We start from the raw sequence: 17,293 nt of genomic DNA, 5'->3' as shown, positions 1-17,293 counted from the left end.
CATAATCCTCAATTTCCTCGACTATAAGTAACAAAGTCAACTTTACAGGGATATTAAAGATTAAATGATTCATTTTTATATACCATTTAGCACAAATCCTTACATATAATAACAGCTAAATAAATAATAATACATTAAGGTTTTTGAAACTAAACCAGGAAGCTGTGTTTTCAGAATAAAAAGCTATGATGGTCTCTCAATGATTTTGACTATTAAAAACACCTGGCCCAGTTTGAAATCTTAAAATATTTTGTTATTATGCAACATTCATTAAATACTTTTACTCATGTTTTAACAGCAGTGTTTTGATATTGTAGCTATTGAATTAAAATATATTCTCTGACTTGCTACTAGGTTGAGGACTTAATTGCTGTAGTTATTGCTTTGAGTACCAATGAAGCTATCATAAAGACAGTCATGTTTTCTGATTCACCAACTGTGCTTCTACAGGATGAATACTTATGACAGTTCAGATTTTTAACTGGGTATTGTTTATATTGGTAAATAATATCCAATGTATCTCTGGGCTGACTGTGTAGTTTCAAAAACACTTACAGGTTTAGAAAAAGGCTGAACAATAATAGAGCTATCTGAAGATGTAGATTCAGGATGAAAATTTACTGTCGAGGCAGCAACTGGATTTGATGTTGTGTTCGTGTAGTGTTGACTTGTAGGCTTGAATGCAGCAGTAATACCTGTATTTTAAAATTACACAATAAATTAAATATATTTCTACATAGTGAATCTTGTCAAAAAATTTCACTTTTAAGCTCAAGTAGTATAATAGTACTGTACCTCGACTGAGTGCGCCATTCTTTATTCCCCTTGAATATGAGCTGGGGTTAACTCTGTTCAAAATATCTATAAAAAATGATAATTCTTTTTAAAATTCATTATTTATATGAAATATACCTTAAGAGACTAAAAGTCATGATCTGAAAACAAAAAGATCCTTTGACTATAAGGACATATATATCTTATACATTAGCCTTGTGTATCATACAGTAAATAAAATTTCTCTCACTATAACATACAAAACCCAGAAGTACAGCAGTATACCAATATTATCAATATGAATGCTATCATGGCAAATTCCTATTATAAGTCACATAGCACTCTATGAAAGATGATTAACCTGCCACAAGAAATAGTATTAAAATTTCAATAGGTTACATTAATTCTTCCTCTAATAAAACTACCACCAAGTTATGGGCAAGAAAAGTGAACACTAAGCGTTTGGAAAATTTTAAAGTCAATTCTTGTGCCTTCAATCACTGCCCTATTAAGAATTATATGCTTTATGTTTTTTAATGAATTCTTTTGCCTTAAAGCAAACAAACACAAAAATGGGGTAAAATTCTCTTTCCCCTTCGAATTTGTATACTTTTGAGTAGATATCTGAAAAAGCACTGGTATCTTTGCCACAATATAACAATGTTAACTCCAATCACTCTAACTGAAAACTAATGATCCAGAGGTGGTTGTTACAAAAAAAAGGGAGAAGGATTTAAGTATAAGAATTGCTACATTGGCCGGGAGTTTGGCCTAGTGGTTAAAGTGCTTGCCTAGCATGCATGAAGACCCGGGTTCGATTCCTCGGTACCACATATAGAAAAAAAAAAAGCCGGAAGTGGTGCTGAGGCTCAAGTGGTAGAGCTCTAGCCTTGAGAAAGTCCAAGGACAGTGCTCAGGCCCTGAGCTCAAGCCCCGGACTGGCAAAAAAAAAAAAAAAAAAAAAGAATTGCTACATCATCAAGTACGAAGGCTATGGGAAATGCACCTGTTTCATGAATTTAAGTAGGAGCTGCTGAAAGACAGAGATAGTCTAAAGATAAATTGCAAAGTTTTCCTTTAAAATAAACACCTTTATAAACTTGGCTTCACTAAAAGAAATGCTTACTTGAAATTGCTGGTTTTGAACTTGCTATCTCTCCAACAAAGATTGGTTCATCATCATCATCATCATCCTCAACTTCTTTTATTTTCTTCTGCCATGGCTCTAGCTCTTCTTCTTCACATTCCATAAAAAGTTCTGCCATGTCTGAATTGTCTAATTTTCCAAAAGAGAGAAACAAACCTTATTGTTAAGGATAAAAAAGCTTTGTATCATAGTATGGTATTAAAATAATATCATATATTTAATAATCCTAATGAAATTTCTGGATTAATACCTGTACACGGTATTAACAGAAAAAAAACTGGGACATCAATCTGAAAGATAGAAACTAGCAAAGATAAAACTATAAAATTAAGAATAACAGTAGTTTTTTTTTAATAGTAGACAGAAAACCCAGTTTTTAGTCAAACATCTAGAACACAATTATCTCTACAAAGAATACAATTATCTCTACAGAGACTGGATATGATTATATCCAATTATAATTTTGTCTTGGAAAAACAAACAAACAGGTATAGGGCCTAGTGGTAGAGTGCTTGCCTCGCATGCAAAATGCCCTGGGTTTGATTCCTCTGTACTACATATACAGAAAAGGCCAAAAGTGGTGTTGTGGCTCAAGTGGTAGAATGCTTGCCTTGAGAAAGCCCAAGGACAGTACCCAGGCCCTGAGTTCAAGCCCATGACTGGCAAAAAAAAAAAAAAATGTATTAAAAGACTAAGAAGCAACCAGTGTGAAACTACAATTCCTTCTTTCCTCCCACCTTCTGCTGTTGTAAGACAGACTTGAAGTAGGTACTTGATGCCTTGCTCACTAGCTGGCATTCTACCAATTGAGCCATGCTTCTTGCTCCCAAATTAGAATTACTAAACCAGATTCTGGAATACCAGATACAAAGCAAAGCAGGAATGAGTTGCTAAAATAAAATACCAGATGTGAGTGAAACCTATTCTATTAAGTGAAATAAGATGTTTCTTACCTAATGAAATTGATAGAAACAATGTATAAATACCACTCTTAAGATATTCTGACCAAGGACAGACTTCCTAAGAAGCATGTTAATTCCTTATTTTTAAATATGGGTAGACAACCAATAAACACCGAGAATGTTAGCAAAGCCTCCAAATTAAAACATTAAAAATTAATGAAACATATGTTTAAAAATCCCAGAGAAGGGCCGGGAGTTTGGCCTAGTGGTAAAGTGCTTGCCTAGCATGCACGAAGACTCGGGTTCAATTCCTCGGTACCACATACATAGAAAAAGCCAGAAGTGGTGCTGTGGTTCAAGTGGTAAAGTGCTAGCCTTGGAAAAAGCCAAAGGACAGTGCTCAATCCCTGAGCCCAAGCCCCAGGATTGGCCAAAAAAAAAAAATTTGCACTATTCACAATAGCCAGGCGATGGAAACAATCCAGATGCCTTACTGCAGATGAATGGATACAGAAAATGTGGTATATATACACAATGGAATTCTACATAGCCAACAGACAAGATAAAATAATGGCATTCGCAGGGAAGTGCATGAATCTAGAGTGAATCATGTTGAGTGAGACAAGTCAAGACCCAAGGATCAAAAGGCGCATGGTATCCTTAATATGTGGCTATTAAATCCAAAGAGTACAAGAACGAGGACTCAATAACTGCATACCCAAAGCTATGGACATGGTAATGGAAATATAAACATAACTATATAGACATAAAAACCTATGACTCTATAGACATAATGTTTTATTTCATAACTTAATATGTTTCTATGACATACAAACCCTTAGCCTAATTTTGATTAAGTTCTAAATACTAAGTCCCAGTGACTGTAAATAGATTCCCTCCTTGAACACTTGTTTGTTAAACTTGTCATTTAAAATATGATGTAAAAATCAACGTTAATAAATTCTTTAATTAAAAAAAATCCCAGAGAAGAGATAACACAAGGCAAGATAAGAAAATAAATTGGTGTTTGAGCCGGGAGTTTGGCCTAGTGGTAGAGTGCTTGCCTAGCATGCACGAAGACCCGGGTTCGATTCCTCGGTACCACATACATAGACAAAAGCCAGAAGTGGTGCTGAGGCTCAAGTGGTAGAGCTCTAGCCTTGAGAAAGTCCAAGGACAGTGTTCAGGTCCTGAGCTCAAGCCCAGGACTGGCAAAAAAAAAAAAAAAAATTGGTGTAAAACAAGAATAAATGTTATAAAAAAGCAATATTTAGAAAAGAAAATCAAGATTAAAAAATATAACCAAAATGCAAAGTTGAGTATATATCCCTAGAAGTTGATATCAAAGAGAGCCATTATAAATTAGGCAAGACAAGATTTATTAAAAAATAAATTGCAAAGATACAACATTTACCCAATTAAAATTCACAGAAAGACAAAGGAAAAAAATGGACATAGGTTATCAAAGAAATAATGTAAAAAGGGTCAGGAGCGTAGCCTAATGGTAGAGTGCTGTGTCTAGCATGCACAAAGACCCAGGTACGAGTCCCTGGTACCACATACACAGAAAAAGCAGGAAGTGGTACTGTGGCTCAAATGGTAGAGCACTAACCTTGACCAAAAAGTGTCCAAAGACAGTGTCTAGGTCCTGAGTTCAAGCCCCAGGACTGGTTAAAAAAAAGGAAAGAAAAGAAATAAAGAAGGGGCCGGGAGTTTGGCCTAGTGGTTAAAGTGCTTGCCTAGCATGCATGAAGACCCGGGTTCGATTCCTCGGTACCACATACATAGAAAAAAGCCAGAAGTGGTGCTGAGGCTCAAGTGGTAGAGCTCTAGCCTTGAGAAAGTCCAAGGACAGTGCTCAGGCCCTGAGCTCAAGCCCAGGACTGGCAAAAAAAAAAAAAAGAAAGAATGTAAGAAAAGAACTCCCAATGACAAAGATCCTTTGCACTTCTAAATACTGCTGAGAGGGTTGGGAGTTTGACCTAGTGGCAGAGGGCTTGCCTAGCATGCATACATAGAAAAAAAGCTGGAAGTCGTACTGTGACTCAGTGGTAGAGCTCTAGCCTTGAACAAAAAGTGTCCAAGGACAGTGCTCAGGACTGGAGTTCAAGGCCCAGGAGTGGCAAAAAGAAAAAAAAAAATTCTGCTGAGAATGTTTATTTTTTTAAGCCTCCTTTAATTTTTACTGAGCATGAATAACAAAACAGTTGGGAACTCATAGTTCGGCTCTTTGAATGACAGCTGACAGACTTTCCCTGGGCGCTTTGAACAGTAAGCCAAGCAGCCTCTTCTTTGGCAACCCTTAAGAATGCCCTCAGGAGCACTGGGTGTGGTGGCTCATGCCTGTAATCCTAGCTACTCAGGAGGCTGACATCTGAGGATCAAAGTTCAAACCCGAAGCCAGCCTAGGCACAAAAGGACCTGAGACTCTAATCTCCAATTAACCTCTAGAAAATGGGAAGTGGGGCTTGCTTGGCTCAAGGGTAAGCCTTGGGCTGAAGAGCTCAGGGACAGTGCCAAGGCCAAGTTCAAGCCCTATGACCCACACACACACACAAAAAAAATGCCCCCAGGACAGTTGGCTATTCTAAAATTCCACCAGAACTTTGATGGAACTCCACTCCAGCCACAAGAACTACTACAAACCAAAGCTGCTGCTGACACTACACTGATTTTAGAAGGACTTGTCCTAGTTATGTCTGTTTCAGGCAACCTGGACTGGCTTTTAAACCTTCCAGTGTCTTCTTCAACTTTAGAGGATTGTAGCTATTCTTGAATAGCCAGTACAGATCTTTTTTAGAAAAAGACTGATTTAGTCCCTAACGTCCCAAGAAAAAGCACCAAATACTTATTTTAACAGAAAGTTTAAAACAATCTTGGTTGTATATTTCAAGAGACACATTCAGGCTGCATGTAAATGTAGGAAATAGGTCACTGAATGTTTACTAAACAGAACAAAGAAAGAGAACAAAGCACAGATATACTACAGGATGACAGCTGTTAGTACCTCTCTACCATCTTGGGCTGTCTTCAACTGTCTTAATTACAGAGATTGATCGGCCTTGGGTTAATAAGAATTGGATGGCTTTCCAGTTTGTTTCCTGTACAGTTGTGATGCCAAAAACTTACTGTCTGATCCTTATTCCTTATTCTTTTGTTCTTTCTACTTCTGAATTCTTTTGTAGCCCTGTTCCCCCATTTCATTGTCGGAGGCAAGTTTTGTTCAATCAGCTTATCCTGACATCTGCAAGCTGAATATCCCACAATTCCATGTCAACTTTTCTACTAACTCCATGGCATTCTCACTGGAGATGGGTGAGAACACCTTCCCAATGTCTGAGATTGGAAGGTGTGAGGTTGTGACTGGATCCAAAGTAAGACTAATGAGTGGTGCATATTTAAGTCACGTGATTGGCAAAAATAGAAGCCGTGCATATGTAAAGCTGTATTTGGTGGAATTACAGTCTGAGCACACATTTCTAGCAATATAAGCAGGCTATTTCCCACTCTTGTCAGGTTAATCTGGAAGGCTTCTTCAGTACCCCCCCCAACTCCAGTCCACTCCCTCGTTGCAATATTAGGCCCAATAAAGGTTTCTCACAGTCTTTGATTTTCTATTTGTGATCCTGAGAATTCTCTAGCTCCAGTCCCCCAGCAGCAACAGCAACAATAGCTATAATGCAGCTGGAGAGTAACTACTGAGATATTAAAACCACAAGGACTCCCTGCGTTGTAAGCACTCAGCTGCTAGAAATCAGATTAAAAAACAAAACAAAACAAAACAAAACACCAAACCCAAAAACTTCAATAAACAGACCAGATACAAGACTCCAAAGGACTGCAGGAGTACTTAAAAAGACAAGAGTTGAAAGCGTTCTACAGTGCTGTCAAGGGTTAAGACCCACAAATTCCAACACCCAAAGTTCAGGTACTATAACATTAGATGCTGGGACAAAGGCCCAGATTTGCTCTAAACTGCACACTTAGAACAGCATAAGCTTTGAATGATTTTGGTTGTAAGTCATCTCTTCTCAGGGTTTAGAGGTCTAACTTTGAGGTTTGAAAGCCTGACCCACAAACATGTAACACTCAGAAGGTCAGAGCTACCAGCACTGAAGATGCCTGCCTAAGTGTAATTTTCATCTAAACAGAACCAGAAGACGCTCCCAGCTAGCTGTTCAAGACAATATCAAAATCTACTTCCTATTGATTCAGAAAGGTATGCCTCAGTGGTGGAGTGCTTGCCTAGCACGCAGGAAGCTGAGTTCAATTCCTCAGTAGCACATAAACAGAAAAAGCTGGAAGTGGCACTGTGACTCAAGTGGTAGGTAGAGCACCAGCCTTGAGCACAAAGAGGCTCAGAGGCAGAGCCCAAGCCCTGAGCTCAAGGCCCAGGTCCAGGAAAAAAAAAAAAATCAAGATCTAAATCATAAGTTATTAAAAGCTTCTTTATAAAAGGAGCATTTCCTCTTCACAACAGTATAGGCAATCTCTTCATCCAACATAAACCTTGCAAATCTGATCCACCCTACAAGCCATTTGCTCTTATTGCTACTTTGTCATATAGGGCTTTTTTACTTTAGAGTACTCTACTAAAACAACCTCTAAATCCTCCTCATAGCCAAATAAAATTACCTTATTTTCATAATTTTGCTTGCTTATCTTGCAGCTGTTTTAACTTCATTTCTTGATATAGTCTATTTAGTACTTTTCTATGTGCTCAGTTTGGTTCTCTACTCATCTGCTCCCTATCATTAGATCCTCCCAATTATCATTCCCCTTTGTCATACAAAGACATTTTTCCATGCATTTTAGGCCTTCAAACTACTCCCTAGAGGGCAGATCTAATAAACTCCAGAGTCACAGCTATCATTTTTTCACAGTAGCATATAGTCACCAAATGTTAACCTCCAATCCTCACATTTTAATTAAATTTTAATCCCTAGCATGTCACTACTGATAGTTGGTATCTGGATGCTTAAATTGACCTCATTCAATATTCTAAAACCATATATATTCCCCCTCAAAAATTAATTCTATATTTGCAATAACTTAGGAAGTGATAACAACTCAATTGATGGTACATACTACAACATGAACTCTTATTCAGAACAATTCATTAAAAAGAGCCTTCAGACTAACAACTTCATAAAATGCTAGAAGCTTCCAAGCTACAATAGTGACAGGTGTAATAAGCCAAATACTCAAAAATCTAGCACTCTCTGAAGGTGACTGGCTGAGTTAGACATCAAAGTTAGCCCTCTGTCCAGTCCAAACAGAAGTAGCTATGATTGGTGGCCAGGAGTGTAGCCTAGTGGTAGAGTAAGCACTTAGCATGCATGAACTGTGTTTCATTCCTTGGGTACCATATACACAGAAAAAGTCGGAAGCAGCGCTGTGGCTCAAGTGAGCAAAACGTGTCCAAGGACAGTGCCCAGGCCCTGAGTTCAAGCCCCAAGACTGGAAAAAGAGGAAGAGGAGGAGAGCTCTAGTCTTGAGAAAACCCAAGGACAGTGATCATACCCTAAGCCTAAGCCCAGTGGTATAAAATGCATAAAATATATTTTTTGTTTTTCACCATTCTAACTATGTACAAAGAAGTTTGCTGTATTTACATTTTATTAAGAACTTAAGTAGTTTTATGTCTTCGTTCTTTTCACATTATATTTGCTCTGATTTCTATAAATTATATAAAATAGCTTATAATGTAAAAACTAAAAAAAACCAAGCTGGGCATGGTGGCTTAAGCCTATAATCCTAGCTACTCACAAAGCTGAAATCTGAGGATCAAGGTTCAAAGCCAGCCTGGGCAAAAAGAACTTGAGACTTATATCTCCAATTAACCTCTAGAAAACAGAAAGTGGGGCTTAGCTCAAGGGTAGGGTGGTAGCTTTGAGCTAAAGAGGTCAGGGACAATGCTCAGGCCAAGTTCAAGCCCCACGATCCACAAAAAACAAACAACTCCCCCCACACCCCTCCCCCCAAAAAAAACCAGGGCCCAGGAGTATGGCCTAGTGGCAGAGTGCTTGCCTAGCATGCACAAAGCCCTGGGTTTGATTCCTTGATATGACCTTCACAAAAAACAAACAAACAAACCCAGAAGTGGTGCTGTGGCTCAAGTGGTAGAGGACTAACATTAGGAAAGCTCAAGGACGGGGTCTCCGCCCTAAGTTCAAGCCCCAGGACTAGGAAAAACAACAACAATTCTTTCCAAGTTAAAAGTCTTAACTTGGGCCAGGAATTTAGCCTAGTGGTAGAGTGCTTGCCTAGCATGCACAAAGACCCTGGTTTAATTCCTCGGTACCACATACATAGAAAAAAGCCAGAAATGGTGCTGTGGCTCAAGTGGTACAGCTCTAGCCTTGAGAAAGCCCAAGGACAGTGCCCAGGCCCTGAGTTCAAAACCCAGGATTGGCAAAAAAAAAAAAAAAAAGTCTTAACTTTTTCTAGTATAATGAGGATCAACAGAACACTTTAAAAGCGTATTGCTGGCCAGGAGTTTGGCCTAGTGATACAGTGCCTACCTAGCATGCACAAAGATCCTAGTTCAATTCCTTGGTACCACATACATAGAAAAATGCCAGAAATGGTGCTGTGGCTCAAATGGTACAGCTCTAGCCTTGAGAAAACCCAAGGACAGTGCTCAGGCTCTGAGCCCAAGCCCAGGACTGGCAAAAAAAAAAAAAAAGGGCTGGGATGTAACACAGTGGCAAAGTGCTTGCCTAGCAAGTGTCCTGGGTTTCAACTCCAGTACCAAAAAAGGAAAAAAAAAAAAAAAAAAGCCAAAAAATACAGATTAAAAAAAACCATATTGCTTTGTAGAAGTGAACCAAAATTCTAAACATTCAGTTTGTAGTATGAGTTGGAGTAACTCAAGTTATTATTCACATCATTATTTAAAGCAATTTGAAGCTAAACATAATGGTACATGCTTATAATTTCAGCACTCAGGAGGCTGAGGCAGGAGGATCATGAGTTCAAAGCTAGTCAGAAAAACAAGATAACAAAAATGAGGGAAAAGCACCTTTTTGTTTTTCTCAAAAGAAAAAAAGAAAAGCTATTTGTGATTACAAATTTAATTATAATGAATGTCCTAAATATTTTTCAATTTTCAAAAGTTACTTTTCAAATAACAATGCTGTTAGTATTGTTAACTTTTTATAATCAGAATAAATATAAATATATGTTTAAATATATATCAAAAACAATTCTTGGTAATGTTTAATTTTTCTTGAATAAATGAAACACGAGTTTAAAATTATTTATTCCTTCCCTTGGCATTTCACCTCTACTAAAAATGTCACTGCTCCAGAAGTAAAGCACAGGACAGAAGGACTAGAGTGGGAGTTCTGACATTTACAGTCTTCCAGCATAAACCACCTCAGAAGTTGCTATTCACTATTCACTATGCCTCCTTACTACTACAAAGGCCCTCAGCAAGCTTTCAAACACAGGAGTTTTTCTGACTTTGTTTCCTCTCTATTCTCCTTTCTAATATCAAGAGGTAACAGCCTTTTCCATTTCTCTAGGCAGATTACTCTGCAAAACGGCCCCCTTTTTCCTTCCTAACTTTCAACCACTCACTCCTGGAAAACAGCTCCCACCAATGTTTATCAAGTAACTGTAGATAAATTCATACCAAGTACATAAGCTAAAATGTTACCGTTCATACTTGTTAAATGAAAAAGGAAATGCATCAATAGAGAAATACTTCATCTTCTCTAACAGATCAAAATGAGGATCACTAATAAACAACTTTATATGTATTCTAGTATTGTAAAACGTGAAGTATACAGAATGATTTATGAAATAGTCTTCTCAAAAATATTAAGCCTGATAGTATGGAGATTGCTCAAAACACTAATAGTAGAACAACTCTATGATCCAGCTATATCATTCTTATAAAAAATGACTGCAAGTCAGAAAACACAAAGACACCTGCACATTCCTGTTTGTGCCAACCATTGACCAGACCCAAGTTATTGGATCAACAAAAATGTTGATCCCAATGGATCAACAAAATGTGAGGGAAATGAATGGACTTGTGAAAAAGTGAAAATACCCGCAGGACCATATGCATATATACATTATCAAACTGATTAAAGTATGGTATATTCAGGGGTAGATTTCTGTGATGTATCATCTTAGAACAATTAACTGACAGTTTAACAAATAAAAACCAAGAAGCTGAAACATCTTGTCTGAAAAGGATGGGGGTTAAAGGGAGTAAAGACAGACATATGAGAAAGGGGAAAGATAGATGAATACAATCATAATACTCAATGAACATATGTAAATACGGAAGGGTGAATGAATACAACCATAATACTCAATGTACTTATGTAAATATGGAACTAAACTAGAATACTTGATGGGATGGATGAGATTGGGATAGATGAGAAAGGATGGAAGAGGTGACATTAATCAAGATTCATTGTACACATGAATGGGCATAATGAATTGTAAATCCATCTGTACAATTTTTGAAAGGTAATAAAAAATAATTTGTACATACAAAAAATAAGCTTGAATCTACTCATCTTTCTAACTTCAAGTGTACAGAAAAGACAAAAAAATAAATAAAACTATAAATATTATGAAGCTGGATGCTGGTGGTTCATGTCTGTTAATCCTAGCTACCAGGAGGCTGAGATCTAAGGATTCGGGTTTGAAGCCAGAAGGGGCAGAGAAGCCCAGTCTCCAATTAACCACCAGAAAACTGGAGGTTGCATGGTCATTCAAAGTGAAAGAACACTAGCCGTGAGCAAGAGCTCAAGGGCAGAGCCTAAGCCACAAATTGAAGCCCACCACTCACAAAAAATAAAATTTAAAAAAGAAAATGAGAATAGTCACTGTTAGGTATCCTCCCTCCTTCTCCATTGTTCTTCCTCGGTGCACATATGGTCCCTTCCCTAGACCTTCTTGCCCAGCACTGGTAATCCAGGTAACTGGCACATCTGGGGACAATGAGAAGCCTCCCAGGCTCCGAGGTTTTCCCTGCAGCCACACCTCCCCTCTGCCCTCTCTATATAAGTCTCCATCATTAATTCGAGCCCCTTGAAGCCTTTCCCTTGCCCCTTACTTTTCCTTTTCCCTTTCCCTACATCCCTTACGCATCTCCACTTTGTGCAAGCCTGCAGTATGCTCTCCCCTAATAAACTCTTTTATCTGCCTGAATCATGTGGAGCTCTCCTTTCAGCTGAGCCTTATAGCCACTAGCAAAATAGGTAATGGGGGATATTTTTCAGGACTGTTAATATGATCATTTAAAAAACCCCAAATTAGCCAGGCACTGGTGATTCATGTCTGTAGTCCTAGCTGGCATCTGAGGATTTAGGTTCAAAGCCAGCCCAGTCAGGAAAGTCCCTGAGACGCTTATCTTCAATTAATCACCAGAAAACCACAAGTGGAACTGTGGTTCAAAGTGGTAGAGCATTAGCCTTGAGTGAAAAAGCTCAGGGATGGTGCCCAGGTCCTGAGTTCAAGTCTCACAACCAATAAAAGAGAGTAGTGGGGCACTGGTGGCTCATGCTTGCAATTCTACTCAGGAGGCTGAGATCTGAGAATTGTGGTTCAAAGCATAGTCAGGCAGAAAAGTCCTCAAGGGACTCTCCAATAAACCACTCAAAAATGGGAAGTAGCTCAGTGGCTCAAGGAGATGGCTATCCTTGAGCACAAAGGCTCAGGAACAGTGCTTGAGTTCAAGACACACAACTCTCAAACAAATAAATGAAGCAAATATTTTTTCAAAAATAGTTGGACCAAAAAGTGAACATAAATGATGTTTTGGGGATTACAGGGAAAATGCCAATGTGGACAACACTGCAGACAGATCTTAAAAGAACATGCTTGATTGACTAGGGCACTGTATACAAAAAATCCAGTTAATTAGTTTTCTTTTTTGTTGGTCCTGGGGCTTGAACTCAGGGACTGGGCACTGCCCCTGAGATTCTTTTTTGTTCATCACATCACCACTTCCAGCTTAAAAAAAAAATATGTGGTACTAAGGAATGGAACCAAGAGCTTCATGCATGCTAGGCAAGCACTCTACCACTAAGCCACATTTCCAGCCCAAAATGGAGTTAATCTTATGAGATACATACTGAATTATGGTATCTGCAACTTACATTCAAATGTTCAACAGAACTTGAATTCAAAAATGGTGACAAGTGTTAAAACTGTGTGGTAAGTATAAGTGACTAATATGCCTGAAAAAAAATATATAACATGATCACTGCAAAAGCTACCAAGTCAAGAAATGAACTAAAAAATGAAGATGTAAAAGAAAAGCTAATTGAGCTATAGTTCTCCAATGTTGAAGGGTAAGTCTCCTGGAGCATTCTCACCGGTACATTCAGTTGGACATTCAGTTGGACAGGGACCATTGGCTGTACTTAGCCCAGGCCATCTTATTGAAGTCATCTGTGAAACTGTTTCCTCGCCTGCACAACACCACTTCAAACACCAGCACTGACTACTTCAAATAGGTGATAGGTACAGATTATGTGGTTATCAACCACAGACACAAATGCAAGATACAATCACAATGGAATTTGTAGCCACATTAAGAACCACAACCTCTAACCAAATGCCTCCCCAGGCTCATAAAGAATCTGATTAAATATGGCACCAATGCTTGGAAGCAAAACACTACAAATGCAAAGAGGCTTCTGTAGACTTTCAAACTCTCCTTTCTGCTTTTACTATCACACCTAAAGGCACTGAAAGGTATCATATGCTTAAGATTCACAGTCCCAACCTGAAAATAATAGAGCCAGGTTTTTAAACTGACAGCAGCATTTCTAAAATAAATAAGAACAAATCTCTGCAAACAAAGAGAATCCCTTAGCCAAAGTTCTCCCATGCTGGTAGAAGCGGGTTGGCTTTCCCCATTCCCCACCGACTCTAGACTTTATTCCTAAAAGCATTAAAAAAAAAAAAAAACCACTTTAGATAAGTTGGTAGACATCTCTAGCATCTTTTCATCTGTCTACACTCTTGAATGCAATGGATCACTCTTTTCTGGCTGAGTGCAGACGGGGGTGTACACCAAGCCGAATCATCTCGGCCCTCTTTCTCATGGAGACAATAACGGGACTAGTACATGGCAGGCGGGAGGGGGAGAGGAGAGTCCCTTTGACCAGAAGCTGCGAGCGAGTTTGCAATCACAGGGTTAGCTGGACAAAAATAGGGAGCCTGGGCCTACAAGTTCCCAACACCCTTCGGTTTTCTCCCCCCACCCCCTACAAAATTAAGGAGACGGGGTGACCGGGGCGGCGAGGAGAGGGGGAAAGAGTCAGGGACACGGGTCTTCGCCAAACACCCCGCATAAAATACACAAAACATCAAGGGCAGTCGCCTCAGGGTGCAAATGCAAAAAAAAAGCGAGGCCGGGAACCAGCCGTCGCGGAGGCGGAGGCCGCGGCCTGTGCGGGGCCGGACCGGCCGCCAGCGCGGGGCTGGCTGGGGGGGGGCGGGCGGGGGCGGCGGTGGTGGTGTCCGTCCCGCGCGCTAGGGCCGACGGCTACGACGACGCAAGATGGCGGTCCGACCCCACTGCGCATCCGGTCCCTTCCCCCCCCCCTCACGCCAAGGCGCCTCAGACGACGACGGCAGCGGCGGCGGCCCGCCCCGGCCTGAGACCCCCCACGAGCCCGATGCCCCCCGAAGTGAGATTGGAGCGGGCCGCGCGGGAAGGCCTCCGCCAGCTGCAGCGCAGGGCGGGCGGGGGGCGCTTACCGTGAGCGGAGCCGGCTCGGCCTGACTGGACCCCTGAAAGAGGAGGAGAAAAAGGAGGAGGAGGAGGAAAAGGAGGAGCGCGGAAAACTACCAGGCGGCGGCGGCAGCAGCAGTAACGGTAGCAGCAGCGGTGGTGGTGGTGGTGGTGGTGGCGGCGGCGGCAGCAGCAGCGGCGGCAGCGGCGGCTGCGGCTCCCATAGCGGTGCCCGCAGCCCGAGCCGTGGGAAGTGGGGGGAAGGGAATGGGGGGGGGGGGGAGAGAGAGAAAGCTGGCGCGGACGCGCGCTGCCTCATGGGTAAAGCTCCGGGTCAGTCTCCCGACTACATCCGGGCTCCCGGTTTTCCCACACACACAAAAGGCGGGCTCCGGGCCATGTGCGCGAGGCGTCGCTGGCTCTCGAAGACCGGGTGCCGCGCGCGTCGCCTCGCCCCGCCCCGCCTCGCCTCGCCTCGCCTAACCACGCGCGGGCCCCTGGCGGCAACACCAGCCAAGGCCCGCTGTCCGGAAATAAGCATTTGCCCCCAGTTCGTAGGTGTGCAATGGTGAGTGCTCGGCCGACTTCCTTGCAAAGATGGGGGAAGAAGGAAGGCCTTGCTCGGAAGAGAAGGGAAGAGGTCACCTCCATCCGAGGTGGAGGAATCCAGTCAGGTTCCTGCGGTCATAGACTCATTTTTGCCAGATTTGTTTGAGACGTACCATTACCTTTAATTTCTAACTCTGCCATATTGGATGGGTAGCCCTGGAATGACTTGGAAATTTAAAAACCCCATTGCATTTAGAAGAAGACTTTCTGAGGTTCTACAGACATGAACAATTCATAAGCATTGTATTCTGGCATCTAGGGACAGGTTCCCTCTGACCTTTGTCCTCTCAGGATTAATGGCAGTCAGTGTGGGCCGTCTGTCAAGAGAGACCAAGTCTTGAAAACTTTTTTACATACACACACATACTCGTCCACTTGCACACACATAGCTCTCAACTACCCATTTTATGAACTCTGCCTTCCCTGATTTATTTACTTGATTCAAACTTCTTATTCAGTCAGCCCTAGCTTTGCTTAGATGATTATCATTCTTGTAGGCTCTCTATTGATTATCTTTCAAGAACAATCTTCCCCAGAAGGCAGTTGGAGCAATCTGAAATGACTAGACACAGCTACAGCTGTCCTGGAAGAAAATAATTTCTCACCTCTGTTAAGTTTGTGGTCACTCGGGATAAAGCCTTGTAACACAAGATCAATTAACAAAAAACAAGGTTACTAATATATACAGAGTAGGTCATATAGGAGAAACTTGAATAAAAGCTTTGTTTTTTAACAGCAAAAGTTAATTATAGCAAAAAAAAATAATTAGGGGGGGGAAATGTCATGATGTAGTCCAGGTAGGCCTCAAACTCAAAAATTCTCTAGCTCCGGCCTCCCAAGTGATGGCATTACAGGTGTACAAAACCATGTCTAGCTTGCATAGGATCTTAAACAAAATAAATAAATTTATGGGGGAAATGACAAGAAAAAAACGTTTTAGGCTTTCCAAACATGGGAAGGGGGAGAAAGTAGAGTAAGGTTTGTTTCTAGATTCCTTTGGTTCAGTCAGAAGAACTATGTATATAAGAGAATTTGCACTGTCTTTATATGGAAGAGTAGAGAAAGCTTTTTTTGACTGCTCCTTATGGGATTTTAGCTAAAAATACATACATATATATATATATATATGTCAAAGAGGCAGATATGAGATATTCATACCTATTAACTCACAGTAGCCATGACTTACTCTTGTCCTCACAGTGTTCATAGAATTCTCTTCACAGATTTCCCTTTCCTTCTGATCCTGTAAATAAGCCTTTCAGAGAAAGACCAAAAAAAATCAAAATAACAAACATAAAAATATTAAAAAATGACGGGGAGCATGGCCTAGTGGTAGAGTGCTTGCCTAGAATGCACAAGCCACAGGTTCAATTCCTCAGTACCACATAGACAGAAAAAGCTAGAAATGATGCTGTGGCTCAAGTGGCAGAGTGCCAGCCAGGAGAAAGCCCAAGGACAGTGCCAAGGCCCTGGGTTCAAGCCCCAGGACTAGCAAAATAAGTAAGTAAATAAATGAATAAATCACATAGAAGGTCATTTAAATGATTTTGATTATTCCAACCCTAAAAACGCTTCATTAGCTTCTACAACATCTCTCTCTTGATTCTCTCAATTTACTGTTCATACCATCCTATTGTCTTTTTATTGTTTCCCTTCCTCCAATTTGTTGTCAGTTCAGCCCTTTTTATTTCATAGCACACTCTCCTTAAAAGAGATCGTCTTTTCCGGTAACCTTGACAGATTCTAACAAATAGGGATGATTTTCCCAGCTTCTATTCCACTAGTCTTTGGTGTTCATCCTTCTAATTTAGCCAGAATGAATCCTTAACATCCACAATGGGTCCACAAATGGTCCAAACTAGAAATTACCTCACCTTTGTTTTTCTGTTCCCCCCACCCCCAGCTACAGTAAAAGTCAGGATTTTTGTTTGATTTCAGAGGAAAAATAGAAGTTCTTTTCTTCAATGTCAGTATTAAAAGTTCCATCTCTCTTTTTTTCTCTGCTACTAAGGAAAGTCAACTACAAATAAAGCTATCAGGCTTTATTTGTTTTAACAGGATGCATAGGAGAATCAATAGTGGGAAAAAGAAGTCAGTTTTTGAGGGGAGGGTCATAAACTATGAAATCAAACCCATTCTGAATCCCAT

The 17,293-nt window shown here is 40.5% G+C and overlaps 1 protein-coding gene across 7 annotated transcripts in view; it reads right to left on the bottom strand.

The window, feature by feature from the left end:
- The window catches only part of Znf280d (zinc finger protein 280D), a 72,356-nt gene extending 57,557 nt beyond the window's left edge, over window positions 1-14,799 (bottom strand). For 5 of the 7 annotated variants that reach the window (XM_090358339.1, XM_090358342.1, XM_090358345.1 and 2 more), the window contains exons 1-4: window positions 14,563-14,638; window positions 1,901-2,050; window positions 796-861; window positions 556-695 (exon numbers count right to left, since the gene is read on the bottom strand). In XM_090358339.1, coding sequence (XP_090214465.1) covers window positions 556-695; window positions 796-861; window positions 1,901-2,039 — 345 coding nt within the window. In that variant the 5' untranslated portion in view covers window positions 2,040-2,050; window positions 14,563-14,638. The other 2 variants (XM_090358340.1, XM_090358341.1) reach the window with 2 other exon arrangements.
- Between the last annotated feature and the right edge of the window lie 2,494 nt (window positions 14,800-17,293).

Source organism: Megascapheus bottae, chromosome 25, assembly GCF_031878675.1.
Source record: "Megascapheus bottae isolate mThoBot1 chromosome 25, mThoBot2.hap1, whole genome shotgun sequence".
NCBI lineage: Eukaryota > Metazoa > Chordata > Mammalia > Rodentia > Geomyidae > Megascapheus > Megascapheus bottae.
The sequence above is the reverse complement of the archived record's forward strand: the minus strand, read 5'-3'. Positions and strand labels throughout refer to the sequence as shown.